We start from the raw sequence: 27,474 nt of genomic DNA on the forward strand, positions 1-27,474 counted from the left end.
CAACCGGTCCAGGGGGCGCTATTCTTGCAAGATAGCGTGCTACAGTAAGCACTGCATATTCTGGGGTTTTAATTTTGTGACGTTACTATTATTTTGATGTGATACTGTGTTTTAATATGAATGAGAATTAAATGAATGAAATTATCAATGCCGTGTTTATATTTTTTAAGTCTCAAAATACCTGAAACAAAGAATATGAAAAAAAAAACCCTTCTGAATTCTGAAGTAAAAAAATTACACGATTACAGCTTGAGCGCTGTCTCCCTCTAGAGGCAGAAAGTTGACACTACAACTATTACCCATCAGTGGTTACCATTAAAAGTACAGTATGCTGTATAAATAACTCACGGAGGCTCTTATTTGTGCTTTTAGTAAAACAAAACACTTTTATTTAACAATAGCGTAATTATCAATATTTGAATTAAATGAATGTCAGTCTGGAGTAATTCAAAATATCTGAACTGGGTGAACGTCGGTCTCTGTCCGGAAGCTGCAATTACGTCACACACTTCCGCATCCGGTTTCTCCGCCCCCCCCCCTCCCGAAGTCAGCTGACTGTCAACAGTTTGTTTGCAAACAACGACAGCCCGACGAGCTCCGCGATGGGCCGAAGTGAAGGCGACGACCATGCGGCGGAAGAGCAGCAGCACGTCGGCGAGGACGCAGAGGAAGAAGAGGCGTCGGCGGCGCAGGGGGAACTGCATGCCTCTGCCGTCTCCACAGAGAGCCTCCTGGCCGCCTCGGACGACGTCGAGGTGGAGGAGGCTCACGGCGGAACGCAGTCCTCGCATCGGTTGCTAGCCTACAGCGACGCGCTCCTCTCCATCATCGCCACTGTTATGGTAAGACGGCGGGCCGGGCACAGACCCGGAAGTGAGTCGGGGATTGGAGAGGCCGCCCAATGGCTAGAAGCAGGTGCTTGTGACGTAACAAGACGTACGCATAAGTAAGCGCGGCTATCCAATGGCGGGAGAGTTAAAAGGTTTCTTGCAAGCTTTCCATCTAAATTTTTTTTAATTTTGTTTCTGTTTCTTTTTATGTTATATGTTCAACCACATTGTTGTAATCCTTATGCTCAGTCTATGTCAAGTAATGTATTTGTTGATACACGAGTGCCTTGTTTGTTTGTGCATAATTTGTTCAATAGAAAAAAAATAGTGCAACAAACGAAAACGAAAAAAAACAACAAAGTTTCCACCTAAAATGGCTAACATGCTGTTTTGAACAAATATCATACTATTTTTTTAGGCTTATTTTAACGATTTCATAATCATAACACGAGCTGTTTATAACGACGTTTTGTTTTAGTTAAAAATGACTGAGATGAGTAGTTTATAACCACTGTTTTGCGTCCAGTGGAGTCAAAATTACCTAATTATTATTAGCTGTTAATGATTCTTATGTGTTAGCCAAGTTTACAAACAACACGGGTGCTTTATAACCGTTTCTTTGTTTTCGCATAGTTTAGGAGGTCCAATGTTGCACACTTGTTAAGACGTTTTAACAGTATCCTTATAATAAATCTAGCTTTGTTTTAGCTCAATATAGTCGGCATAAGCAGTTCGTAACAACAATTCGGCTTTGTGTATGTCTAACATGGCCAACGTGAGCAGTTGTTTCACCATGAGAAACATACTTAGCATGATCAGTGAGATATTGGCTAATTCGTTGGATTTTCTGTTGCACGGATTAATGCTCATTTGATGGTGACATGGATGGCGTGCGAGAGAGTTGACGTTAGCTCGTGGCAAAAGCCGTAATATTTTGCTAAATTACTTAAAGACAAGCGAAGTAAATCTTTTGACATACCTGGTGAAAGAAATGTCTTCCACAAATCTGATGATAGGGGTCTGTCCCTTTCAAAATGTCTATTACGCCACGAGCCAGTTTTGCCACTCCTGTTTACAAATGTTATAAAATGGTTGATAATTCCTTTTTTCAACTCTGCCTTCATTTTTTTTTGCAACCAATGTAGCCGACATGAGCAACACTAACAAATGTGTGTGTGCTGGCAGATTCTTCCCGTGGCCCACACCAAGATGGACGCAGACAAGGTAATGTGCGACATCATCAGTGTTGTGTGTGTGTGTAACCGTGGTAACATGGTCTCCATTTTAGGAGCTAGATGAAAACCTACAGCTTCTACTGGGCACCAAGATGGCCGTCTACCTGATGACCTTCCTTATTGTCACTGTGGCCTGGGCGGCGCACATCAGGTGGAAAAAAAAAAAAAAAAAAAAAATCTGTTGTCACAGCAACGTCAAAATTCCTGTTTCACACCTTGCTTGTTTGACTTTTCGTTGTTCCTGTTAGACTTGTTCTTGTTCCTGTACAAATAATTATCACCTTAATGTGACTTGTTCCTTTATGGCCTGTCTCGTTCCTGTTTGGCTTTTAATCACCTTTCTTTGAATGTTTTGTAGTTCCTTGTTTGACCTGTTCTTGTTCAAGTTTCTTTTTTACCATTTTTTTCCCCAGTCCAACTATTTGTTAACTGTGCTTTCTTGTGACTTTATCGTTTCTGTTTGACTTGTTCCAGTTTGACTCGTTCTTATTTCTATTTACCAGATTTGTTTTCTTATGTGACTTTTTGTATTTCCTGTTTGACTTGTTCTTGTTCCTGTTGCAGGTTATTCCAGGTGATCGTGCGGATCGACGACACTCTGGCCTTGCTTAACCTTGTAAGTAGAGCAACTTTGTGCATGTTCCTGACCTGAAGTTCTTGTTCCAGGCATGATGTCGTTGTTCCTGACATGGTATTCTTGATGTGTTGATGTTCCTGTTTGGCGTTTCAGGCGTGCATGATGCTGATCACCCTGCTGCCGTACACGGTCAGTCTCTGTCCCGCCATTTGTTGACAAATGACATCACCGATGACATCACAGGAGAGGTTTTCTTGTCCCTGCAGTTTTCGCTGATGGCGACCTTTCCCTCGCACATCCTGGGAATTCTCCTGTTCTGCGGCTGCGTGATGGTCATCGGGCTCATTCAGGTTTGCTGTTAGCATTAGCATCTTCAAGCCTGACTTGTCACCGACACTGTGGTTGTTGGTTTTTTGTTCAGTCGGCGATCGTGTTGTATGCCTTTGGTCGTCCGTTCCTGCTCCAGGATCAGATCCAAGCGTGTGAGGATCGCTCCGTGTACAGACATCACATCCTCAAGGTCCTCCTGAGGGTTCCCGTCATGTGCCTCCTGGCTGCAGTTTGCTCCTTCTTCTGCTACCAGCTGGTTGGTCCCGCCTCCCCGACTTCCTGTTGTTGTCCCAGATGTGATGTTGTTCTTTTCCCTGAAGTGAGGATTCCCCTGTGAGGTTGCCATTCCTGATATGTTACTCCTCTTAACATGATATTGTTGCCGTTGATGTGTTGTTTTGGTTCCTGGCTCGGGGTTGGTTTTCCACATGTGTTGTTGTTGGTGTTCCTGGCATGCGGTTGTTGTTCCTGGCTTGTGGTTGTCGTTTCTGACGTGAGGTTCCTGTTCCTGACATGAGGTTGTTGTTGCTCCTGACTTTATATAGTTGCTGTTGTTATTCCTGATATGAGGCTGCACCTCTGTGAGGATTTTGTTGCTCCTGATGTGACATTGTTCTTGGTGAAAGTTCTTGGAGTTCTGTAGTGCGGTTCTTTATATGTGGCTGTTCCCGATGTGATGATTTTGACGTTATGTTGTTTCTGACTTGACAGTTTCTGATGTCAGGTTGTTGTTCCCAATGTGATTTTGTACTTTGTCTCCATTGGAGGTTGTTCCTGTCACGTTGTCGCTCCTGATGCGGTGAGGTTTTTCTGTCTGTGTTTGCCAGTCGTACGTGTTGCTGGCTCTGGTCATATTCCTTCCGTACATCTCCCGGGCGGTCCTGTGGTGTCAGGAAAAACTGCTCGGTAGGTGCCATCTTATTTTCTTCCAACTCGGACTTTTTCCAAGTCATTTTCACAATATTCAAAGTGTGCAATTGGGCTGTTTTTGAGGTCCTGCGGAGGAGGATCCGGAGCAGGTGATGTTCTACACTTTCCTGCCCAGCGAGCCGCTGAGTAAAGAGCGCGTGGAGGCCTTCAGTGACGGCGTCTACGCCATTGTGGCCACGCTGCTCATCCTGGACATTTGGTCGGTACTGAAAATCCGGGTCGCGGCACCAATTGAAAAGTTCTGTGGGAATTTCCGCCGCTCTGTTTACCTTTAATGCTCGCTTATACTAGCATTAACTACCAGAAAACGGTTATGTTGTGCAGACAGACCAACAGCATCAGTTTTTGAAAAGGTATGTAAATGACCATATTTGAACGTAAAAGCACCCCACAGCAGGCGACACTTGAATATGCCCCTGCCTTAACCTATTTGGGTAATCGATTCGGTTTAGTGACCTTGTTTAAGCTAAAATTGTCAAAATCCTTGGAATTTCAGCCTCTCTGATTTTGGTAATTCTCCACGAAAGCAGACTGATTATCTCGGTGTTGAACCCAACTAAGAAAATTGCAAATATCTGCTTTTGCTTTGGTAAATAATGATTTACCATTTTTGCAGATTTTCTGATGACCAAACAAGTAACTGAATCATAATCAATTTGTTTGTATATTTTCTGCAAGGTCAAACTAAAATTTCCTGTTTTTGGAAAAAAAAATAATAATAAAGGTGAAAATGAATACGTGATTTTATGCGATTGAAAAAAACCCCCCAAAAATCGTCACATTGACTATTAAAAGAATGGTTATTTGCAGAAATGCTCAAATGTTTTGTTTTGCAGCGAGGACAACGTCCCCGAGCCGGCTTTGGTGCAGCAGCGCTTCAACGGCAGCCTGGTGGCGGCGCTGCGCTCCAACGGCTCTGAGTACCTGGCCTACCTCGGCTCCTTCGCCACCGTGGGCCTGCTGTGGTTCGCGCACCACTCGCTCTTCCTGCAGGTGTCTCGGGCCACGCGCGCCATGGGCCTGCTCAACACGCTGTCGCTGGCCTTCGTGGGCGGCCTGCCGCTGGCCTTCCGGCTCACTCACGAGCTGCCTCGCGCCGCCCTGCGTGACGAGCGGCGCGCCGTGCAGGCCAGCTGCGTCCTGGTCTTTGGCGCCGGCGTCTTCCAGCTGGCCACCTGGGTGGCGGCGCTGCAGGGCGGCGGACGGCGGACGCTGCGGCCGGCCGTCCGCTACGGCGGCCCCGAGCACGTCTTCATGCTGGCCAAGCTGGCGCTGTACCCGGCCGTCGCCCTCGCCGCCTTCCTGCTCACGTGCGGGCTGAGCCGCTTCAGCGTCACCATCTTCCACCTCATGGAGATCGCCACGCCGCTCGCATTCCTGCTGCTCCGCTTGATGGTGAGAGTCGCCCTGGCCCTGCTCAGACGCCTGTTTTGCCCGCAAGGGAGACAACCGGGAAACGGCGAGGACAACGTCCAGTCAAGGGTGCCGTTTAGTCCGCTGGTAATCTAGTGACATGTCAAGCACGCTTCGCACGTGTAAAACGACGCGCATTTGTAACATTGCGGCGCTGCTGACCGCTGTTGTAACACTAAGCGGTAGCTATGGTGAAAACATTTAAATGACTACCTGCGTTTTAAGACAAACAGAAGCTTGAGGAAAGTTGCGGTAGGAAAAGTCAGGACATTAGCGAATGGACGAATAAGGATCAAAATGGAATTACTGGTAGGAGTATACGGTATTTGTTTTCCAATCAATACGACAGTCGATCCCCCTGCATAATCACCATTCGGCAACCGCAAATTCACATTTGGATTTTTTTCCCCCCCAAATATTTAAGAAAAAAAAAAAAAATTGGGGATTGTTTATTTTGCCCCTGTTTTTCGTGTAAAACGTATATTGCGTATATTGAATGTTTAGCTTTTTTTTTTTTTTTTTTAAATATTAATTTGATTTGATAAATTATGCAGATTTTCACCTATTTGTGGGCCAGTTCCTATCCCCCAACTGTAAAAATACATACTTGGACACGGCCGGCTGATGCGCTAGTTAACTCGGCCGTTCTAATAACTTACGTCAGTCACTTGCGTAAAGATCACGACAATGGGAAATGCAGGTAAAATACAAACAAGAACATTTAATTCCCTGACACAAAAAAAAATAATTGCGAAATCACTTTTTGAATGGACACGATAGATGCACTCGTAACTTGGGTTTTAACACTAAGGAGTGCCAACCTACCTTAAAAACCGTTGAGTAATTAGAAGCACAAAGAAAATCACTTTCAAAAGAGTCACATCAACAAATTTGGGGGAGGGTTAGAGGCGGGAACATTAAAACACCAACATCCAAATGGTTACATTTTGAAAACCTTAACTTTAGACAACTTAAAGATTATCTTTGTTTTCCCTAAAAATAAGTTAAAAAAAAAATGCAGAGAAAAATCTGTTTTAAAAAACATTTACAAGACTGATGTGCTCGTTAACACCGGAAGAACGTTTTTAACCTCACTAATAAGTTTAGTGAGGTTAAAAACGTTCTTCCGTTCTTAAGTCACGACTATACGCAAACATTCATGCAAAAAATAAATGGGTTTGAAAATGTGTTCAAGTGGACACGACAACGCGCTAGTAACTAAAACGTAAAAACATTTTAGCCAAGTAGAAGGCTGAAAAGTCATGACGACGACGACGATGAATGTAGGAACAAGACAGAAAGGGAAAATCTATGACATTTACGAAAAATACAGACATCCATTTTGAAACATCCAGAAAAAAGCAGAGCTGGGCACTTGACCCTTTTTTTTGTCGGTCCGTCCTCCGTTCGCGACCTGGGTACCCTTCCGGCCTCGTCCCTCCGTCCTTATTCATAAAAATGATCGCCCCCGGACCCCGTCCGTCCTCGTCCTTTTAAAGCGCTTCCGTCCTTGCATTCCGTCGGTCCGCCCCAGGAGCGGACAGTCAAGCGTCATGCCGGTGGTGACGATACTCACCCTACTGGGTCTCATCAATTGACGTTCTAGTGCAACTCACGCTCTATCTCTTGTTGAAAAAATCTCTTGCGCAGTTGGCTAACTAGCGGCGCGTTTGAAGTTTTCGGAGGCAATTTTGGTCGTTCGCCCATTTCGCGGAGTCGGTTGAGATGAACTTTGTCACACGCATGAAGGACGATTAGTGGGCCGGACTAAAATCCACCTCCGCCCTTGCTTAGTCCGACCCTTTTTTAAAATTTGTCGCCCTTGTCCTCCGTCCCAGAAATGGGCGGAGAGACGGACCGTTCCGGCCCCGGGATGGACTGCCCAGCTCTGACAAAAAGTCTACACACCCCTGTCCAAGTGGCATGTTTTTGAAAAAATCAAATCAAATCAAATAAAAAATGTTGAGACCATGATAAAACCTTTTCCTGTTACTAAACCTAGTTGGACAGAACATGTTGCGCTTGTCAACAACGACATGTTAGTAACTGTTATGTTTTTATGCTAAACTACGATAAAAACTATTTCATGTTGTCAAATTTAGCCAATAGGAAACCATGACAAAGTCACGACAATGGTGACTGAAGGAAAAAGACGTAAACCCCCAAAATCACTTCATGAACTTTCCGGGCTGTCCCCCCAAAACTTTTAAAATATGACCTCTTGAATTAGCTAAAAATGGCTGCTTCTACCTGACATGTCAGATTTCCTGTTCAATTTCAAGTCCTTGAGACTTTTTCATGTATCTTGTCATGATCAACTTGTCCACCCTATTTCGTGTTGATGGCTGAAACTAAAGAATCACCACATTGATAATGATGCCATAAAACTATCACCAAGCCATAAAGTCGTATTGCACTTTTTCAGCATTTTTCGGTGAAGTATGCTGACATTTTATCCGTTTTTGTTAAGGTTATATTGCTGATTTACAAACGTCTGCCAGTAGGGGTCACTGTTGTTTCAGTTGAATAGACCACAAATGACTTAAAAGTTCAAAGAAGCACTTTAAATATCAGACATTATATTCGTGTATGTTAGGATTGACAAGGTAATTTTAATGTTTGCTTGTTTTTTAATTTTGAAGCATCTGGAATGTTTTTCAAAGTAACTTTGGAGATTTTGTGGCATTGTTTAAGTGCAACTAACTTTTTTTTGTGCGTGCAATTGTTATGTTCCGAAATGTCTACATGATTTCATATCTATATTTTTTTCTGTGTGGAGTAAAGATGTTATAATAAACAACAAAACAATTGACTGTTTTTAAATAACTGTTTACCCCATGTTCATTTCAAACCCTTCATTATCATTTTCATCATCATCATAATAAACATTAAATTAAACGTTCACAATGATAAATAAAAAGCAATACCATCGCAAAATGGTCCAGTCCTTTTTCTAAAATTATTCTGTCTGAGAAAAAAAAGACAACCCAAAGGGGAAAAAAATGTGGACAGAATAATCAAGTTAACTGGCACACTTATCAATGTCACGCCCAATCACCATCGACTATTGTGCGAGTCTGTCAAGAGGACAGTTCAAATGCACATTTGAGGTCCACAATATAGATCCCCCCCTCCCCCCACACACTTTGCTATAGAAGAGCTTCCCAAAGTATTTTTTTTTTTTTTTTTTTTAAATTGGGGCGCCGACTGTCAGTTTTTTCAAGTCTATATGTAAATTGTGACAAGAAACAAGACTAACTCAATTGGCTAACTGCTTATGTCACAGCATAATGTACTTTATGAAAACATACAGTAATGACATTTAAATACACTTTAAAAAATGCATCATTTTTGGGTTTTTTTTTTTTGCTTCATTTCATTGGATATTGTGCTCCAGAATAATACAGACATAGATGGGGATGGTCACAACAACTTTGTAAGCTGCAGTAATGCAGGGTGACCCCCCCAAAAAATGTATTACTCGTACAGAGGGTAAAGAATATACGCCTGTGATTATTTTTATATCATTTCCCTACATGTATTGCTCCACCGTTTGTGTTCAAGTATCAGTCATTTGAAAGGTGAAAACTACGACACAGATGCTATTTGTTAGCCTGTCTGTGGCGGTTTTGTTTGTCGTAAACAAACAGCACAGTGCATAAGCAAACAAAACAGTGGCGAAATGTGTGCCAATTATCTTGAAGTTGTGAGTCTCGTTTCTTTGTCACATCTCGTAATGTTTTGGGCTTGACATTTCAATGCTAATTTGGGTCAGGAAAGCCTGCTTGGTATGCTTTACATGAATAGCCACATATTTAAAATCAACTCAATGGGCAGCTATGACAGGAAGTGGCATGCTTTAACGATAAAAGCCTCTCCTCTGGTCCCAGTAGCACTTTTCAAAATAAATAAGGGGGGGAAAAAAAAACAATTCACTCCATCCGGAAAACAGCAGCACAAGTTAAAAACGGGGCGGGATGCTTTGGTAAACCTTTTCTCCATCCCAAATAAATCGTGCTGACATTTGGAGAAAATTTGCATAAGATATAATCTGCTAAACTTTTTGCATTAAATATCATCTTCATGGCAAACTACATTCAAAAACATCCTCAAAATATCGAATTTCACTCAAAAAAAGCCTCTACAAAAAGTGGAGCTCAGTGCGGCGAGCATCGTTAGCAGGTAGGGTCATTTTAGTGCTTTTTCTTCAGTAGTACAATGCTAACGGGTTAGCAGTTTAGCGGTTAGCAGCCAGACTAGCAATATGCCACACACACACACGCTCAAATGTCATCAACTGAACAAATCAGCGCTTTGAGGGTTGTACGTGACAAACAAGCAGCCAAGAAAATTCGGATTTCCTTAAAATCACAAACTGAAAAAAACCATCTTTTACCTTAGCACGTCCGTGACTCGCTATCATCACAAACTGAAAAAAAAAAGCATCTTTTATTTTAGCACGTCCGTGACTCGCTATCAACACACGTGGAGCAAAGCGGTACTACAGGCCATAGTGCTACCTTGTTCCGTGGCTAACAAGTGAGCACCCAACCAAGCTAAAAACACAAGCGACTGTTTCCAGTTTTTAAAAATCGTATAATTTGATTTGCTCTATATCCTCTTGGCATCTGTGCAAGTAGTTTGCATTTTTTTTGGTGCTCAGTGTGGTTAGCGTCGTTAGCAGAAGGAACATTTGATTGGTTCTTCAACTTCAGCAGTACAATACTAACGGGGGAGTTTTGTGATACGCACCTATATTAGCCACGCAAACATGCTCAAATATTTTTAGCTGAACGAGCTAGGGCTACATAATGAAACTAGTAATGGCCAAGAAAATGTTACCTTCCTTAGCATGAGGAACTCGAGATTATTGAGTCTAAAGTTTGTCAGCTTCATGTATTGTATGCCCCCGTCCAGCTACTCCTATAAATACAACTAACATTTTGCTATGAAGCTATAGCATCTCCGCTAGTTGCACGCATTTTCCCACCCTGTGCAGAACATGCTGGTTATTATTGCATCTAAAGTTACATGTTAACTTTATGGATGTTGATGCCCCCATCTAACTACTGTGAAAATATAAAACTTTTTTTTTTTTTATTACCTTCTAAATGTTCAAATCTACTAAATATGTCCATGCTAGCTAGCTATATAGATACGTTTTGTGTGTATTTTGTTTTTATTGCAAATATCATCGGTAATATATATTAGCTCAACATTGACATTTTATATACATTAGCATGTGTGTGTTCTACTTTGGTGACTGTACAGGCACGCGGGCTAAAGTGGGCGGTCGCTGGTTAGCCCGAGTGCTAGGCCGCTAACCGTGCTAGGCCGCTAACCGCCGTATTGATTCATCGGCGGGTCAGTGCAAAGTGGGTTTTGACCACTTCCTGGTCAAAGATGGCGGTCGGATGCAATGCTCCAAAACCAGCGGAAGACTTTTTTTTTTTTTTTTTTTTAAATATCTTTTTTGACTACTTTTTCTTTTTTTTTTTTTTTTTAAACTAGCACAGGTTTCAAGTCGGATGAAAAGTCATCAGGATGACACACAATGTGTTGTTGTTGTATGTATGTTGTGTACATAGTTGTACCATCACACACGCACACTCGCCCCTCGTCCCCCCCCCCCTTCATGCCGTGGGGGGCAGCAGCCCTCGGTCCTTCAGGTGCGAGGTGAGCGTGTTGAAGATGCTAAGTTGCTGCTCCGGCTGTAGCATCAGCAGCTGCTGCAGGACTTTGCTCGGATTGGGGCCCCTGCAACCAAAATGACGGTAAACTAGCATTCAACCCAAATGGGCAGACTTCCTGTGTCTTGAAGACGTGGTTGTGGGTCTACTAACGGTAGCCCTGCCAACAAAATTTCATGAGACTAAATGAAACTCGCTTTTGATGCTGAATTTTTAAAAAATACTCTAGGAGGAGCTCATCTTTGAAAGACCCCTGAAAAAGGGGGAAAAAAAATTAGCTTAAAATGGCTGCTTCAAACCAAAATAGCCAATTTACTGTGTGTCATTTAAAGACATGGCTTCGAGACTTTTTTTGAGGGTCTTCTCACGACAGACCTGTCTACCAAATTTCATGTTGCTGAGTGAAGATGAATTTTCCAGTCCCACCTGATGAAGCTGGCGATGTAGACGTGGGTGAAGGTGGCCATCAGGTACTGACAGTCGAAGCGGTCCATGATGCCTCCGTGTCCCGGGATGGTGCTGGCGAAATCCTGGGAGAGAAGTGCGGAACATTACGTTCAGCACCATAACACTCGACACCGCACTAACGCCTAGTGCCGTTAACGGCGCAATGGCGAGCGAGCGGCTGATTCACTTTGATCTTGAAGGCTCGTTTGAAGCCGCTGGCGAAGAAGCCGCCGAAAGGGCCGATGAGCGACGCAAATGACGACAGGAAAACGCTGTGGATTTGGAATGGGTACAACGTCACCGTTTCCTGAGAAAACATACATACATACATACATCCGTACGTGAGCAATTCCGAATTCCATTTAAAAGACACCGGCAGCACTTTCCACGATTTCAGTTGGGTCGGCCAAGGAAGTGGCATGTGGAAGGGAGCAGTGTTTTGCGAGGCGCTCACCCACGGCAGCGCGTTGCGGACCAGCGCGGGCAGTTTGTACTGCTGCAGCACAAACAAGTCGGACGGCTCGCATTCCACCGTGAACAAGCTGCCGCTCTCGCTACTCAGGCCCACCGGACACACAAAGTACTGGAACTGGGACAGCAGCGACGACAACTGCACGACACAATGCAACATGTTCACGATGGAGACAAAAACAACGTGCATTTTGAACCGTCAAACGGCTTGACTTGCCATGAGTTTCGATGGGCCAAAAGGGCAAACGGCACAGCGTGTACATATTTGTTGATGTTGTGTATAGAGATAAGCCGATATGTTTTTTTTTTTTTCAGCGCCAATATCGATACCAATTATTAGGAGTCAAGGAGGCCGATAACCGATGTTTGGAGCCCATACTCATTTTCAGTAAAAAGGAAAATATTGGCATCAAAATCTAAAAAAAAATCAAATAAATTGATTTGTATAATGTTGATTTTTTAAAATGATTACTACTATACATTTGTTATAAAATTCTAACAAAAGGTTCAGGGAGCACTCAGGGTGCTGAATAAAAAAACAACAATAAAAACAATAGCTCCATATAGTTTTCTACAGTAAATGAAGTCCACAAAAATCTCAAAATGACACGGAAATGTTTTTATATTGATTTCAACGCAGTTATAAATTGATTTCTCATCGGCCGTCAGATTTTAAAAAATGGCTGATGCCGTCAGATATTTCGGTGCCAATAATCAGTCCACCCCTCGGTGTGTACATTTTATTGTATGTTGATTACATTTGTGTGCAAATATTGTGTACATCTTGCATGTTGCGCGTGTACACTCAGTTGTGTGTTTATGCTGTGCAGACATTAGTTGTGTGTCTACGTGTAGACGACGTTGTGATGTACATGTCATGTAGAAATTGTGTCGCTTGGATGTTGTGGACGGTGTCTAGCTGTACTCACAATGAATCCAAAAACGACGGTGGAGAAGTAACCTCCAATGAATCCCTCCCATGTCTTCTTGGGTGAGAGCTGCGCGCACACAAACACACACACACACACATTTATTGACAGCAATTTTCATTGATGTTGTTCATGTCTTGTGTGTTGCTGTTGAAACATTGCTCTACTTTCTTTCGGACCAACTTGATCTTCTAGCGTCAAGCTTCTTTTTCACAAATTTGTCATTTCGATTGATTGTCGATTAATCATCGGCAGTACATAAAGTTCTGTGGATTTTATCCATACGGAGTCTCAAAGTAAGAACCCTTCAGATTTTTTCCTAAATCCGACCCATAAAATGGAGGCTGAATTAATTTTCTTCAAATAGAAAAGGGAATTAGCACCCACCCAAAGGTTGTGCCCCCAAAAAGGGAACATTTCATATCAGCATGCTATTACATCGAATCTACAATTGAGATGGTAAAAAGATCATATAATTTCTTTTTAACAATGAATGATTAATTAACAGTATCAATGTTTACTATCATGTCAAGGGGTGCACGGGATTAAAACCATAATAAATACACATGCCCAATCTCCTCCACGTATGATTTTTTTTCCACCACAAAATAAAAAAAAAGTTGAATGTAAACACTTCGTCTTTAAAGTCTGTGCGTATAGATCTATCTATCTATCTATCTATCTCCATTGGGTGTGCATTCAAACCAAATGATGTCACCTTGATGAGTGGCGTGCGTCCAAAGAAGAAACCAAACAAGTAGGCGCCGATGTCATTGCAGATCACGATGGAGATGGGCACAATGAACCTAAAAATAGAATTTTGCATTATTATTTTTCAGTTAGTGGTATGCTAGCGTGAACCCCCGCATACTCTGCAAGTTTAATGATGTCATACCGTTTGAGTAAAATGCTAGCACGCATATTTGTGTGATGTCACGACAGTTTGTGCTAGTGCATTATTTGGGCTATTATGCTAACTGTTAATATTGATGAGCCTCATGTGACGGTGGCTTGTTTAGTGTTGAATTTTCGGTTCCACTGGCCTGAAAAAACATTTCCAAGAAATCATCCATTCAAACTGCCAAAACCAGCCTGAACACTTTGAAATAGATTGTTGCATTTTTTTTTTTTTTTTTTTTTGGGTAATGTGTCTTGATGGGATGTGTCAATGTGTTTGTGAGCCCTGTCAAAGAGGAATTTTTGTCACCATTTGGGACAGACAATAAAGTCTAAAGTAAATTCTATTCTATTGAATAATTGGTCTAACATGGGTTCGTGGTTGTGTACATGCTAGAAGCACGGTGTTGGTGCTCTCTGATCGTCTCTGTTTTAAGCGCTTTGAAGCCATTCTGTGGCATTGATCGGCAACTACAACCCCCTTCGATGGGGGGGAGTCAATTTTCCGTCAATGTTCGCCGTTTGCTGCACGTCTCCGATGCTATTCGCTGTTAACAGCAAACATTCTGTATGGCTTACCAGATCATTCCTTCAAACAGGTTCTGAATGACAAGGTGCGACTGAGTCACCACAATCAACAGCGTCACATGGGTCCACGCAAACTGGAATGGCAAACACACACCCAAACAACCACACACACATATACACACGAAAAGTGTCACAGCACATCGGAATGTGGCAGCACACGAATGACAGATGAGTGAAAGCGCATCAAAAGCACGGCTATATGCAGATTACATCGCAGTTAATTATATCCTGGAGTGCATTCTTTATCGATCAATTAGTCGTTTCATCAAGAATAAGTGTGACGCAGCGTGTATGCAGTGTTAGCAGTTAGCATTGCTGTTTGTATACACACCATGTAAAACTGCAGGCGGTAATGTTTCTTCACTAAACTCAGCACAAACATGCAGAAACCTAAAAAAAAAAAAAAAAAAAAAAAAGAAAAAGAAAGAAAAAAAGGGAAAAATGTGCCGTCAGCATCAAAGACAAAAAATAACAGCAAATATGTATGTCCAAGATGACATACCGGGTAATTAATATGACAGAATACATGTATGTTTCTTTCTCATGGAGCGTGTTCTACACGGTACATATTTATAATCTGAGAAGATGAAACATAAACCTCCCCCACCCACAATAGAGCATTAGCTTTAGCCGGCTAGCATGACCACAGCATACCACACTATTAGAATTAGCCAGTATTCTAAAGCGCGTTCTCCATTTTACATACAGTTAGTTACAGTCGGCCACACCTCTGTTTTACAAATAGCAACAGCGTTAGCATTAGCAAGATAGCGCAACCACAGCACACAACACCATTATCTTTAGCATTTGCCAGTTAGCTACAGTGCAACTCTATTTCACATGACCACAGCTCACCTCTAGTTAGACAGTTTACACAGTCAGCGTTAGCTTCAGCCAGCTATCATGACCGCAGCGCATCACACTTTTTACACGAGTATTAGCCAGTGCATAACTATTTAACATACGCCGCTAGTTTGAGACAGCTACAATGACCAAAGCCTAAAACATCATTAAATGTTAACTGTAGCCAGCTAGCGTGACCACAGCACACATCTGTTTTACATACAGTTAGCTTTAGCAAGCCAACATGACTCCAGCATACTTTTTTTTTTAGAAAAACACAATGAGCCTAGTTAGCTTTAGCTAGCTAGCATAATCACAGCACAGTTCTATTTTACATATTTGTAGATGAGGATTTTGAAGTATGAAAAGTGAACATTGCGACTTAAATTCATCAGATCAGAATTTAAAAAAAAAAAACTTACGATTGAAACCTTGGAGGAGAATGCGGGCATGGGTGCGAGGGTTCAGCCAGTTTGCTTACCTGCCAGGTACAAGGCGAAGGAGATAAACCTGTGGTAGCGAGACAGGAATTGCAAGGGCTCCTCTCTCTGCACCAGCGCGCCAAAGTAGTCGGCCAGCGTCTCGCCGTAGAAGAAGTAGTTGACGCACACCAGGAAGTACCTCAAGACAACAACACGTACAGCTTTACAATCATATACATAACATAGCACATCAACATTTAGAATCTTTCCACAACACACGTACGTTTGTGCCGTGATTTGAGTTGTTTCATCATCTCCCAACAACAACAAAACACACACGTGCATGCACAAAAGGCGGCTGTTCAACGTTCACATCTGTTCACTCTTCTTGACTTCCAACACAGCAGTGATCTTTGAACCCAGCGCACTCTACTCGGTGTGTGTGCGTGCGTGCGTGCGCGCGTGCGTGTCTTCCTCTCCTCACCAGCTCAAGGTCCTGAACCAGGGCAGGTCGTACGAGCGATAGACCTTGTAGCCAATTGTAATGATTTCCTGGAAACACTTGATTTGCACCGTCATCACCTATGACCACACGCAAACATGTAGTTAAGACCACCCAAAGTGATGTAGTTGGCACAGTAATAAGAATTCAAGCAAAGAAAGAAAAGTGGCCGGAATAATAGCTCTTAACAACCCCTCAAAATGTCATCGAGTCACCAGAGCAATAAAAAGAATTAAAGCTGGCCCAAATTTACACTGAGGTAAAATAAGTAACGCGCCACCAGTCCCCACAAAAAGTAATTTGGGTTTGAATAAGTACAAGAATAATAATTAAATCCTCCAAAAATATTATTTTGGTGTCAGAATAATAAGAGCTAAAGCTTGCCAAAGAGAGAATTTAGTTGCCAGAATAATGTTAAGATGCCAACAAAAAGAGATTTGGTCAACAATATAAGAGGAATTCCCCACAAAATGGCAGCTTTAAATCAAAATGCTTGTAAAAAGTCATGTTTTTTAAAGGCATTTTGTTCTCAAAAATGGAGATTCACTGGCCAGTGCTTGGGGCTGTAATTAAAAAAAAAAAAAGGCTACTCCAGTACAATAAAAGGAAAGGGTGCATACAATCAAAATGAGAGCGATTGGTCCCAGGTAGATGATGAGGAAGAAGCCGGAAATCATGGCGAGAGACAAAACTCCTCGGATCCAGTAGTTTTTCCATCTGTGGACACCACAAAAACAACAAGAACGTGCATTCATTTAGTTACACAGCATTTAACATATTAAGATGACATTTCCGTCCTGTAAAAATCATTCCTCGACTGTTTTGCCCTTGGTAGCGCGTAAAACCATAGCCCCCAAAAAAGGGGGAAAAAAAAGTCTAGTCAGTCTAGCGCTTAGCATCGGCTAATTAGCATAACACTAAAGGCTAATAACCACCTAGAAAAAATAAACAAAACTTTGTAGTGAAAGCAATGCAAAAAGTGAGTGAGACGTGCATGCCAGGCCACTAGTTGACGATGACACGAAGAAACAGGTGAAAACTTCAATTTTGTTTTCATGCATTAACAGCCCCCCCCACCCCCCCAAAAACAGAAAATCCAAAACGACACATTTTCAATTAAAAGGGTCTGGAGTTAGCAGTTCCTTGAGCACAGACCTCGGCCAGGGCAAAATTGCCGCCCCGTTTGCGATGCCACCCTTGACGGCCGGGTTGTATGCGACCATGCCGAGGCGTACCTCGGCGGCAGCCCCTCCAGAGCCTTGTTGAGACACTGCGGCGTGTTGTCGGTGTCTGCCGTGGACGCCGGTACGTCGGCGGCGTCCGCCTTGGTGTCCACGTCGCACTCGCCCTCTGTGTCGCCCTGCAGGCGCAGCAACCTGTCGTCGTCGTCGCCTTCGGCTTCCTTCGAACACCGGCCAAAAAACACAAGTTTGAGTGATTGACATTTACGGACATGCGAGGGAAAGGAACATAAACAAGCGGCGACGCGATTGCCATGTTGATACAAGATCCAGTTTGAGCCGGTTCTGCTTGGTGTGATGGAACGCTTCATCATTAGCAACAGGTCACAACTTAACTTGAGCAGTTCTTACATGAAGCCATAGTCGACATTAAAGCGACGTAGGAGATGCGCAGTATAGCTAGTATACATTTGGATAATCTAGATTTGGACTCTATCAACAAATGGCGATACCACAAGTGAATGATGTCAAGGTCATGGTCTCTATCCAAAACTCTCTTTGAGAGTGTACCGCGCTAGGGTAATGCTAATGCTAATTAGCTTGTATGGGTTGGCGCTCTAACCACGAAAGCAACAGACTGCACAAAAATTGTTCAGCAGCAACATGCAGACAGACAGTATCACAGTCACTTTATCCTCAGCGTACAACAACTGATATTAGTGCCGTACTGATGAGCTCAGAGTGCAGTTGAGACGTTAGGAATCCTGTCCTAGACAGGACACGCGGCCGCTGCAATATAATTGGTTGCTGCAAGGACTGCCTAGCACTCAAGATCATTCATTTTAACGCCTTAAATCAACCGTGTATCTGCCTGCTTGTACTGCCCCCAGGTGGCCAAGACGGGCACACCAGGAGGAGTAGCATTTAACTGGTGCAGTGTGGTAAAAACTGTTTCATTCTATTTTATTTTCTCTTTACTCTATGTTAACATAATCAATGGTAAGATTTTAAAACATAATCAACGATCCAAATCGCTAACATCAAAATAAAATAAAACTGCTAAAAATCAAAAGGAATACTCAGTGGTGCAAAGCCCTCCACCAAAGAATTTAAATAAAATTTTAAAAAAACACACAAATAACAGCAGATAGTCTTGTATTCTTTTCACCTATGCAAAAAAATAGTGCTACTTTTGTAAACGGGTCGAAGCTAAAAACTAGTTTGAACAGTGGTAGGCTGCGGCCGATAATGTCGCACTCCACTCCTGCAGGTGGCGGTAATGTGCATTACAAAGCAAAAACAAGCCTCTGCTTTTCACTCCTTCAGTCCTTTTTATCTTGTGCCAAGAATGTCCAAAAAAGGCCAACTGGAGGAACGGGTCCAGTTGCTTGTCACATTCGACAAGGTAACTCGCTCACTGGAGCTAGCGCTAACGCTTGAACGCCGCCGGCATCCCGTCGGGCGGCCAGAGCCAACCCAAAAAGGGAAATGAAGCAAGAGCCAGGGAATTAGCGCATGGATGGATGACATCAGCCTTAACTAAATATAGAAATGCTGCTGTACATATTTCAAAACACTATGGGTTTTATTTTCAGATTAAATTGAAGGAGATTGATTCTGGATGATGTTCACATTCACTTCGATGTATGTGTGTGCATATGTACGGATATTAAAATAGTATTGCCGTCATATATCGTGTTGTGTATAGTTGTCACTTAAAGAAAAAGTTTGATGTTTGACTGTTTTCAAAAATGAGACTCATTAAAAAAAGCTAATTTATAAGTGAAGAGTAAGATCCTAATCCTATTTGCTTTATCTTATTTTTTCAACTTTGCCTTGAAAATGTTGACTTATAAAACACGAATGTTTTATTGCATCGTTTTCGTAAAACAAACTTAAAAAAGAAAAAAAAGAAAGTCACTTTAATCTGTTAAACTAAGAACTTAATTCTCGAAAATGATTTTCCACCCCGACAAAATTTCTTTCCATCACAATTTTTTTCGAGGAAAAAAAGCAGTTTTTTTTTTCTTTGAAAATTGTATTTTTTTTCTTCTTCAAAAAATAAATAAATAAATAAAGTGATTTTATTCTTTCAAGATTACAACCCCCTGTGAAAAAAACATGACCCCCTCCCATGATGTAAATGTAAATTTCAGTGGTAAGTGTTGCTTTTTTATCATTTTCTTTCCCCAGTGGGCTTCCTTTTCCTGGATGTCTCCACCGCTCTTGTTTATTCATTCCTTCCTTCATACATTGCTGTCTTTTCATTCCACAATCAAGAGTGCAAATAATCGATGTTGTTGCCATCATCACATGACATGACTCCAAACTGTCATCAAGCCTCCATTTTGTTTTCATGCAGAAATGTTGTTTTTCCCATCAATCCTTCACGTCCTACTTGAAAATCATCGCGGTGCGTCCGACTGCCGCGAAACCCGACACGCGTGTTCCTCATGACAGGGCCCGCGGAAATCGCCATAGAAGCCACACACAGTTCGTCGGCCATTTTGGTTCGGAGGCCTCACTTTTCAAGGATTGCGGACGTTTGTACAAAGACGAGAAATCGTCCTCGTGAGTCTTCCTCACTCATCCAACTGGTTCATAGGTCAATGAGCCAATGCGCCACCAGCAGCACACCCTCCCGAGCGGGGCAAAAGGTCAACACTCAGCATCCCGCCAACTCTTCAACTCGTTTCAACTGATATTTATGACTCATGATTACCAAGCTTATCGCTACAATGGCTGACAAAAGAACACAACAGGACAGAATAGAGCAGAATAGAAGAGAACAGAGGAGAACAGAATAAAAGAGAATAGAACAGAATAAGCCTTTATTAGTTGCGCAATTCCGGTTTTCCGGCAACAAAGTGGAGTTTAGCAGCCCGCCAAAATATATTTACAAGACTAGGCTGTACATGAGGTTTACGAGTAAGCCCCTACCCCAAAACTGCAACAGGTATTAATCACAATTACTGCATCAAAAAAGACTTTTACCTTTAAATAAATAAAAAAAGAAGTATTTCCTTACGATTAAGACAGAAAACAATTTTATTCCTGTATACAATTGCCCAACCCGCTTGTTTTTTTTTTTTACTTTGATTTTAATTCACAAAATTCAGCTTTTTGGACAAAGGAAAAATGACTATTATGACTATAGTTTATAATTTTTGTTAAGTTGAAAATGTACTTTGTTACAAAATACATCTAGACTTTATTCTTGTAACACAGCACACTTTTTTACAAAAAAATATTGTAATCTCTTAAAATAACACAAAATATATTAAAGTACACTATATTATCTTTATTTACAACTTTTCTAGCAAAAAAAAATACTTGTAAGTATGCTGTCCTTCTAAAAAAATATTTTACTTTTCACTGAAAAAAGTACTAATCATTCTTGTAATATTTGATGTTTTAACAAGAAAAACATTAAAAGAAAAATATTTTTTTACTCTTATAAAATTGCGACTTAAAAAAATAAAAGAGGCAGCCAACATAAGAACTGTGACTGTTTTTTTCCCCCTTCAGGAGCTATCCCGCGTTTTTTGTGAAAAAATGCTAATTGGTGCTTTATCACAATTTTTTCAAGAATCTTTGGGATTAAAAAAATATCTATGCATTCGTTGCATGCAAATGCTGGAGCCCCTTTAAAAAAGATGCCCCATCTCAAGGGTTTAACTCCAAAATAGAGAACGTTGAAAGTTAAAAGATTAAAGTTATAATGGCTGTCAATTAAACGCCAATTTTCGCAAATCGCGGGCCGGCCGGTCCCCACTCTACGCGAATATCGGGGGTCCACAGTAGAGCACTTCGGACAACTGCTGTGTTTTTTGTTGTTGTTTTTTTTAATAATAAATTTCAGTTGAGGCTTTGAATTGTTGTTGTTCGGAGCTGCACTGAGACAACAATTTCAAATATTTGTTTTCCTATTTAAAAAATAAAAACAATTAAGTAGCTAAAATTGTAAAGTTTCGTGAGTAAATGAAGTGAACTTTGGCAGTTTCAGGAAGCGTTTCTATACCTGCAGGCAGGATGTGTTGTAAACATTGAATCAAAGCGAGGGAGCCTATTTTTAGACCAGTGGAGGGATTAGCCACTTAGCTCGCTAACAAGCTAACAGGCTAACAGGCTAATAATTAGCCTTCCGTCCCGTCCCACCTCAGCTTGACAACCCCGACCACCAACTTGTCCGGGCGAGTATTTTTTTAAATAATGATTACATATAAATTATTTTCACCTTGTCGCTTATGTTGTCGATGCTGTCCGGGTCCTCACTGCCGCCCCCTCGTCGCCGGAGCTCGGTCATGTCGCCTCCACCGCCCGCCAGCGGGACCTTCGTGTAGCCGCCCCCCGAGGAGCAGTGAAGGAAGCCCGGGAGAGGAGGCTCGCAAGGACGTTCACCCACTCTCTCGCCCTCGCCTCGGTTCCTCTTGGACGGTTAGTCAAACCGTCCCCAGTTGCGAGGCGTCAAAGGCCGCGGGGAGCGAGCGAGCGAGCCAGGGAACAAGAACTGATCCGCTGAAGATGTCCAAAATTCTCCACTACCGTCCCCACTGACTGGGATCGGACTGGGTGTTTGTGTTTATCACCGCAGTCCGCCATCAAGGTAGCGTCACTGTGGCGAAACCACGTCCTAAGCGTGGCCTTTCAAAGTAGGGTACGCGCCGCTGATATGCTTTAATTGGAGATTTATTATGGTGGGTGGAACAATTTTCACTTCCGGTACGGAGCTCCAAGTGTTTACTTGACGTGCCCTTGCTGCAGTTCATACTGACTGCAGATAATGTGCGCGCATGCGCGAGACGCTTTCTGACGTCACTTAGCAACCAAATCAAACCAAATGAAGGGGTTTCCTTTCATGAACGGGCATGTTTGATGTTTATTAATCATTATATTGATTGAACAATAGGACTATTACCTGAAAAAGACATTTTTCCAAATTGCAAAATATATTTATGAATTATGGGGAAATTGTATTATTCTTGTAAAATAAAAATATATATAAAATGGACGCCCTTCTTTCTTTTTTAATGTTACCTTTTGAGAATTTTGACTTAAAAACGCAACTACTTGAAAAATGACGTCAGATTTAGAAATCGGGCCTCCTTGCTTTGAAAATAAAATTGACTTTTGAAAAATTGACTTTCAACAAATAGTACTTATTCATCAAAAATGACTTTCTTAAAATTATATTTAAGAATTTGACCTTCTCTTGAAAAAGTAAACTTAAAAGTGAGTTATTTTGATAATACCTTAGAATTTTTTTCAGATTTTTTTTCTTCAAATGATTTTTCCATCAAAAATAAGGGTTACCTAAAAATGTGACATTCTTGAAAAAATATCACTTTAAAATCTGACTTGAAAAAAACCACCACTTTTTACTTAAAAAAATGTGACCTACTTGAACATATTAACTTTTTTCTTGAGAAATGTGTCTGAAAAACATTTCTTTGAAAATAAATTGCTAAAAAAAGTTATTTTGAAAAGTGAAAAAGGTAAAATTGCCTTTTTTCCTTGAAAATGTTGACTTTTTGTTGAAAAATGTAAATGAACGAGACATTTGGTGGTAAACAGCAATTATTTATTGAATGGCTAAAGAATAAGTATCAGCTCTATTGCATTATTGTAACATCTTGTTTCCATGACGATGACAAGGGTGTAAGATTTGTTCTTTTTTGTCTTTACAACATGATTTCTGGTGTGTGAACACAAACACACACAAGAAGAAGAAGAAACATTCATGTAGCACAGATTGCACAGCAGATACTCGCAAAGTGTTCAAATAGCAGAACCCCCGCAGGCCGCGCGCAACTGTCTTTTTTTTCTTTTTCCAGCGGGCGAGGGGGCGTGTCCTTGTGAGTGTCAAGTGTCGGGCCCAGCCCACAAAAAAGTGTATTTTCCTTGAAAAACATGACACAAAGACGACAATGGCGATAGGAAGAAGACAGTCTCGTTGTTGTTGTGGTACTGATGCACCAAGTCGGTCTGACATGTTCATGCAACAATCTTCTTTTTCTTTAAAAAAATGAAATAAAATAATGTAAAAGCAGCCGTCATTGCATAAATACTTTGTACACGTGAAATGTAATCAGGGACCGCGCACATTTCATATAAAAACAAAAGTCAACCAAAACAAAACAAAAAAATGCTCTTTTGTACACTGCTGATTGACATAGACGCCCAACACTATGACATCATAAAAAATGGCCGCTGCCATCGCGTGTGTTCATGAACCCGGTTGCAGCCATTTTGTGTTTTCATGGCAGCCAATCAAAACCAAGAGCTGACGTCCAAATCTTGTGTCGAATGGGAGCATAACATGTTTCTTGCTCTGATAAACACGATTTAAAAAGAGGCTCAAGTGTGCCCTGGAATTTGGCGACCTCTAGCGGTCAAAAATGTTTTGTTTTTTTTGCTAATGATCTTTCGCTTTATTCTTGTATGTTTCTGATGTACTGTTATTACTTTCATTTGGCTGCAACCAGGTTCAAAACATGCAAAAAAAATAAAATTCAACAAAAACAACTAATTTATGACGTGTTGAAATGTGTGTACATTCCTGCTGTTTGCAACCTATACAACACCTGGAACATGTTTGTTTTTGCCATAATTCATGACATGACATTATGATGATGATGATAAGCACGCCTGTGGGCACGGTCAACAAGTTATATAGTTATATTAAAAAAACAACAACATACACACATAGCAGAAGAAAATCCCTTTTGGTAAAAAATCCTGTACACTAACTCAAGACTGACCAGACATTATTAACATTAATGTTATTTCAAGATATAAGATATGATACTCCAACATGTCCATCCAGTCTCTTCAGGAAGCAGCAACTCAACAATTTGGCAAAAAAAAAAAAAAAAAAAAAAAATGTAGACAATTTTTGCATAACGAGTGACAATATTATTCATGAGTGACATTCATATCTCTTTGATGTCCACCTGCTAGCCGCTATGTTACATTTGACCTTTTTTTGTTGTTGTTTTGTGGATGTTCAAAAGGCCGTGGTTACATGTATGTACACTATAAACACCTTTAGGAAGAAGAGGAAGAGGAGGGCCGGGGCGGGGGCGCGCTCAGTTCTTGTGCTCGTCGCTGGCAGCGGTGCGCTCGTGCTGCAGGTTGCAGTAACAGTTGTGGCACACACGCACCGGGGACGAGATCTTCAGCCGCTTGATCTCCGACTGGAAGCGACTGCACCTGCAAACGGAAGGTCAGAAAGGTTTGGCTTCTTCCTAGGAAACCCTTTCACCCTGAAAAAGTGACCTTTTTGTGTCTTTTTTTCCTCCTTGAAAATTAGACTTGTTTTTTTTCTTGAAAAATGTGACGACTCTTTTTCACTGGAAAATTATCACCCGAAAAAAAAAAAAATCAATCAAATTTTATTAATATATTAATTCACACAAATACTGCAACTCAAAGTGCTTTAAAAACAACCCTCACCACCACTTTCCAAAATGTGACTATTTTGCTTGCTCTTGTGCTTTCTTCACGTCAAAATAAGACAAAAAATGTGACGTACTATTTTCTTGAAAAATGTAAATTTTTTCTTGAAAATGCCTTTTTCTTAAAATGTATTGCTTTTTATTGAAAAATGCCAATTTTGTCTTGAAAATTCAGATTTTTTTCTTGAAAAAGTATTTGACTTGAAAATTGTAAGTTTTTTTCTTTTCTTAGATGGATTGTTTGGTGGAAAATTTTGACCTTTCATCAAATTTTTGGGGGGTGTTTTTTTCCTCTTAAAAATAAGACTTAAGGAATTTGACACACGTAAAATTGAATTTTTTTTCCTTGAAAATTTCCCTTTTTCCAGATTTTTCAGTGTTATTTTCCCCTTCATAATAAGACTTAACTAAAAAAAAAAAAAATCAGACTTTCTTGAAAAATGTTATTTTTTTCTGAAGGAATTTCTTGAAAATGTGACTTTTCCATGTTATCTTATCAAATGTCATCTTGTTTTAATGTTTTTTTTTTTTTTTTTTTCAAATCCTGTTTTGCGGGTGTGTGCAAGGTCTCAGGGTGCACAACATCCTGAAAAAATGAGCATTAAAAAGATTACGGGTGCATATGAGGGAGAGGATAGGCCAACTCACGAAAAAAAGAAAGAAACAATTTTGAAAACTGATTTTGAAACTTCCACCCACTTTCTTTCACGTTGGACTTACTTCTGACAAAACAGCTGTCCACAATTGCGGCAGTGGTGACGTCTCTCGGTGAGGGAGAATCGTACGGCGCACCCCGAGCAGCTGTCCACCACCTCGTCCTTCACCCAGTGGTCGGCGGCCGAGCGCCCCGGCTGGTCGCTCACCGACCAGCTGAAGACGCGACCGCGCCCGTCGCCCACCAGGATCTTGCTGTGGTCCCTGGTAGGTAAGGAAAGAAGAAGGTGAGCGCCGTATGCAAAACCATTGGAATATTTATTCCATGCATGGTCCAAGGTCCATACACTAGGAGAACAAATGTTTCTTACTACTAAAACAGTTTTTGTTCCAATTACCAGTTTACTAGTACTGTTTAATAGTGCCAAAAATGGGGGGCGGGGGGGACGAGCAACACATGGTTGTTCCACTCATGCACTGAATACACAAAATGGCGGCACCAAGACAAAATGGCGGCACCGAGACAAAATGGCATCTCACTTGGAGATGGCGAGCGCGCTGATCTCGGCGGGCTGCGCGTTGTCCTTGCGGTCGAACGCCGTGTGCATGGTGAGTTTGCTGCGGAAGACCAGCTGTCGCTCCCACCTGTATCCTGTCGACACATGTCAGCAAGCTAGCGGTTAGCGGGCGTAACCCAACAACACCCCCCCCCCCCCCACCCCACAGCTGGCAGGGGCGCCCACACAATTCAGGGATACGTTGTTCAATGAAAATAAATCGACAAACAAGGTTTCCTAATGTTACATTCTATGTATCTTAACAGGGTTTTTATTTCTTTCATTTGTGGATTGAGGCAGGGGGTGCGCCGACTTGTGATTAGCACGCCCACCCTAGGAATCAAAAAAGAAACACCTACCTGCCCTGAGCTGGTTGAAGGTGCGCACCTCCACGGGGGGCGGGTGCAAAAGCTGATTGTTGGCACTGCTAGGGCCGTGGGGGTGCACATGGTGGGGGTGCGCACCCTTGTGTTGGCCTTCCGAGTAATTGACGAACACGAAGCCGTCCTTCTCGTCAATGCTCAGGCTGTCGGACCAGCGGTGGGAGTCGTCCGAGCCGCTGTCCATCGACCATGACGCACCACCTCGTGCGGATGGACCTTGAGAAAAAAAAATGGATGATGATGCCTTACTTTCAGGGATTCATGCGTAGGTGCGTCAAGGACACCAGGGGGTGTGAATGTTATATATTGTATTTGAGGTGTTGAAGTGGGTGTGCATCTTAAAATGTTTTAGAAAGACTGCTACAAATTAAAATCAAAATAGCTAATCAAGATTTGTCATGATTGATGAATTTCTATTTTGGTAGGTCTGGGGAATAAATGCTAAATGGGATTTGTTTTTTCTTGGTGGATTAGGGGTGTGCCAACTAAGTGTTGAAGGGGGTGTACAACTTAATGAGATGGTGAAAAATTTGTTCAGGGAATGTAGTTTGCCAAATGGAGTTTGATTGGACTCATTTTGTGGGTTGGGGAACTAGGGGTGTGCTGAAGTGTTGAAGGTGGTGTGCGGTGTCAAGATTCAGGAAAAAATTTGTATTTGGAAATAAACTATGAAGCTTGCTGAACCTGGTTTGTTTTGACTTATTTTGTGGATTGGGAAGGAGGGGCTGTGCAAAAAAAAAAAAAGGTAAACGATCAAATGAGCTTTTAGCTGGGCGTTACCTCTGGGTCTGTGCACTGTGCTGCCCGGTTGGCTCCCCGGCTGACTAGACGGGTTGCGTGCTGCTTTATGTTCTTGATGCGGACTATTTCCTGCTCCTCCTCCTTCTTCACCGTCTGATTCGCTGCTGTCCTCGTCGCCGCCCTCTGGAGGACCGGAGGGAAAAAATGCATGACACTTCCTGCCAAAATGTGAACACTTACTGTTGTTTTTTTTGGTTTTGTTTTTCCCAGACTCACCGAGTTTGTCATCTCCGCAGCAGTCGGGAACATCAGGCTCGACAGGTTCGGGAGCGGGGGTCTCTGGCACTTGGAGGAACTCCATCCTCCAGAACTACAACAACAACAACAACAGAGCGCT

General features: G+C 41.9%; 3 protein-coding genes across 7 annotated transcripts in view; 1 reads left to right on the forward strand and 2 right to left on the reverse strand.

Moving 5' to 3' along the window:
• Positions 1–526: 526 nt before the first annotated feature.
• On the forward strand, positions 527–8,252 carry tmem175 (transmembrane protein 175). The gene is made up of 10 exons (XM_086030535.1): positions 527–842; positions 2,016–2,054; positions 2,119–2,216; positions 2,630–2,681; positions 2,796–2,831; positions 2,909–2,992; positions 3,064–3,228; positions 3,800–3,878; positions 3,966–4,101; positions 4,739–8,252. The coding sequence occupies exons 1-10, from the start codon at positions 603–605 to the stop codon at positions 5,409–5,411; spliced, it is 1,602 nt and encodes a 533-aa protein (XP_085886661.1). The 5' UTR covers positions 527–602; the 3' UTR covers positions 5,412–8,252.
• On the reverse strand, positions 7,908–21,911 carry cds1 (CDP-diacylglycerol synthase (phosphatidate cytidylyltransferase) 1). Of its 2 annotated transcripts, XM_086030540.1 has the most exons (13): positions 21,523–21,911; positions 17,340–17,506; positions 16,725–16,821; positions 16,087–16,184; positions 15,662–15,801; positions 14,669–14,727; positions 14,329–14,411; positions 13,571–13,658; positions 12,853–12,921; positions 11,907–12,062; positions 11,640–11,759; positions 11,432–11,535; positions 7,908–11,072 (listed from the first exon to the last, which is right to left on the reverse strand). In XM_086030540.1, the coding sequence occupies exons 1-13, from the start codon at positions 21,589–21,591 to the stop codon at positions 10,949–10,951; spliced, it is 1,374 nt and encodes a 457-aa protein (XP_085886666.1). In that variant the 5' UTR covers positions 21,592–21,911; the 3' UTR covers positions 7,908–10,948. The 2 variants fall into 2 exon arrangements, with proteins under 2 accessions (XP_085886666.1, XP_085886667.1); XM_086030541.1 differs by lacking the exon at positions 21,523–21,911 and having other exon boundaries at positions 17,260–17,399.
• Positions 21,912–22,844: 933 nt separating this feature from the next.
• Positions 22,845–27,474, reverse strand: part of wdfy3 (WD repeat and FYVE domain containing 3) — a 59,581-nt gene continuing 54,951 nt past the window's right edge. For all 4 annotated transcript variants that reach the window (XM_086029823.1, XM_086029822.1, XM_086029821.1 and 1 more), the window contains 6 exons: positions 27,354–27,447; positions 27,117–27,260; positions 26,313–26,552; positions 25,937–26,048; positions 25,463–25,660; positions 22,845–24,497 (listed from right to left, as the gene is read on the reverse strand). In XM_086029823.1, the coding sequence (XP_085885949.1) occupies positions 24,374–24,497; positions 25,463–25,660; positions 25,937–26,048; positions 26,313–26,552; positions 27,117–27,260; positions 27,354–27,447 (912 nt within the window). In that variant the 3' untranslated portion in view covers positions 22,845–24,373. The remainder of the gene's footprint in view (positions 24,498–25,462; positions 25,661–25,936; positions 26,049–26,312; positions 26,553–27,116; positions 27,261–27,353; positions 27,448–27,474) is intronic.

The sequence above is a fragment of the Filicampus tigris genome, chromosome 5 (genome assembly GCF_054856515.1).
Source record: "Filicampus tigris isolate MCC_2025a chromosome 5, RoL_Ftig_1.0, whole genome shotgun sequence".
Classification (NCBI taxonomy): domain Eukaryota; kingdom Metazoa; phylum Chordata; class Actinopteri; order Syngnathiformes; family Syngnathidae; genus Filicampus; species Filicampus tigris.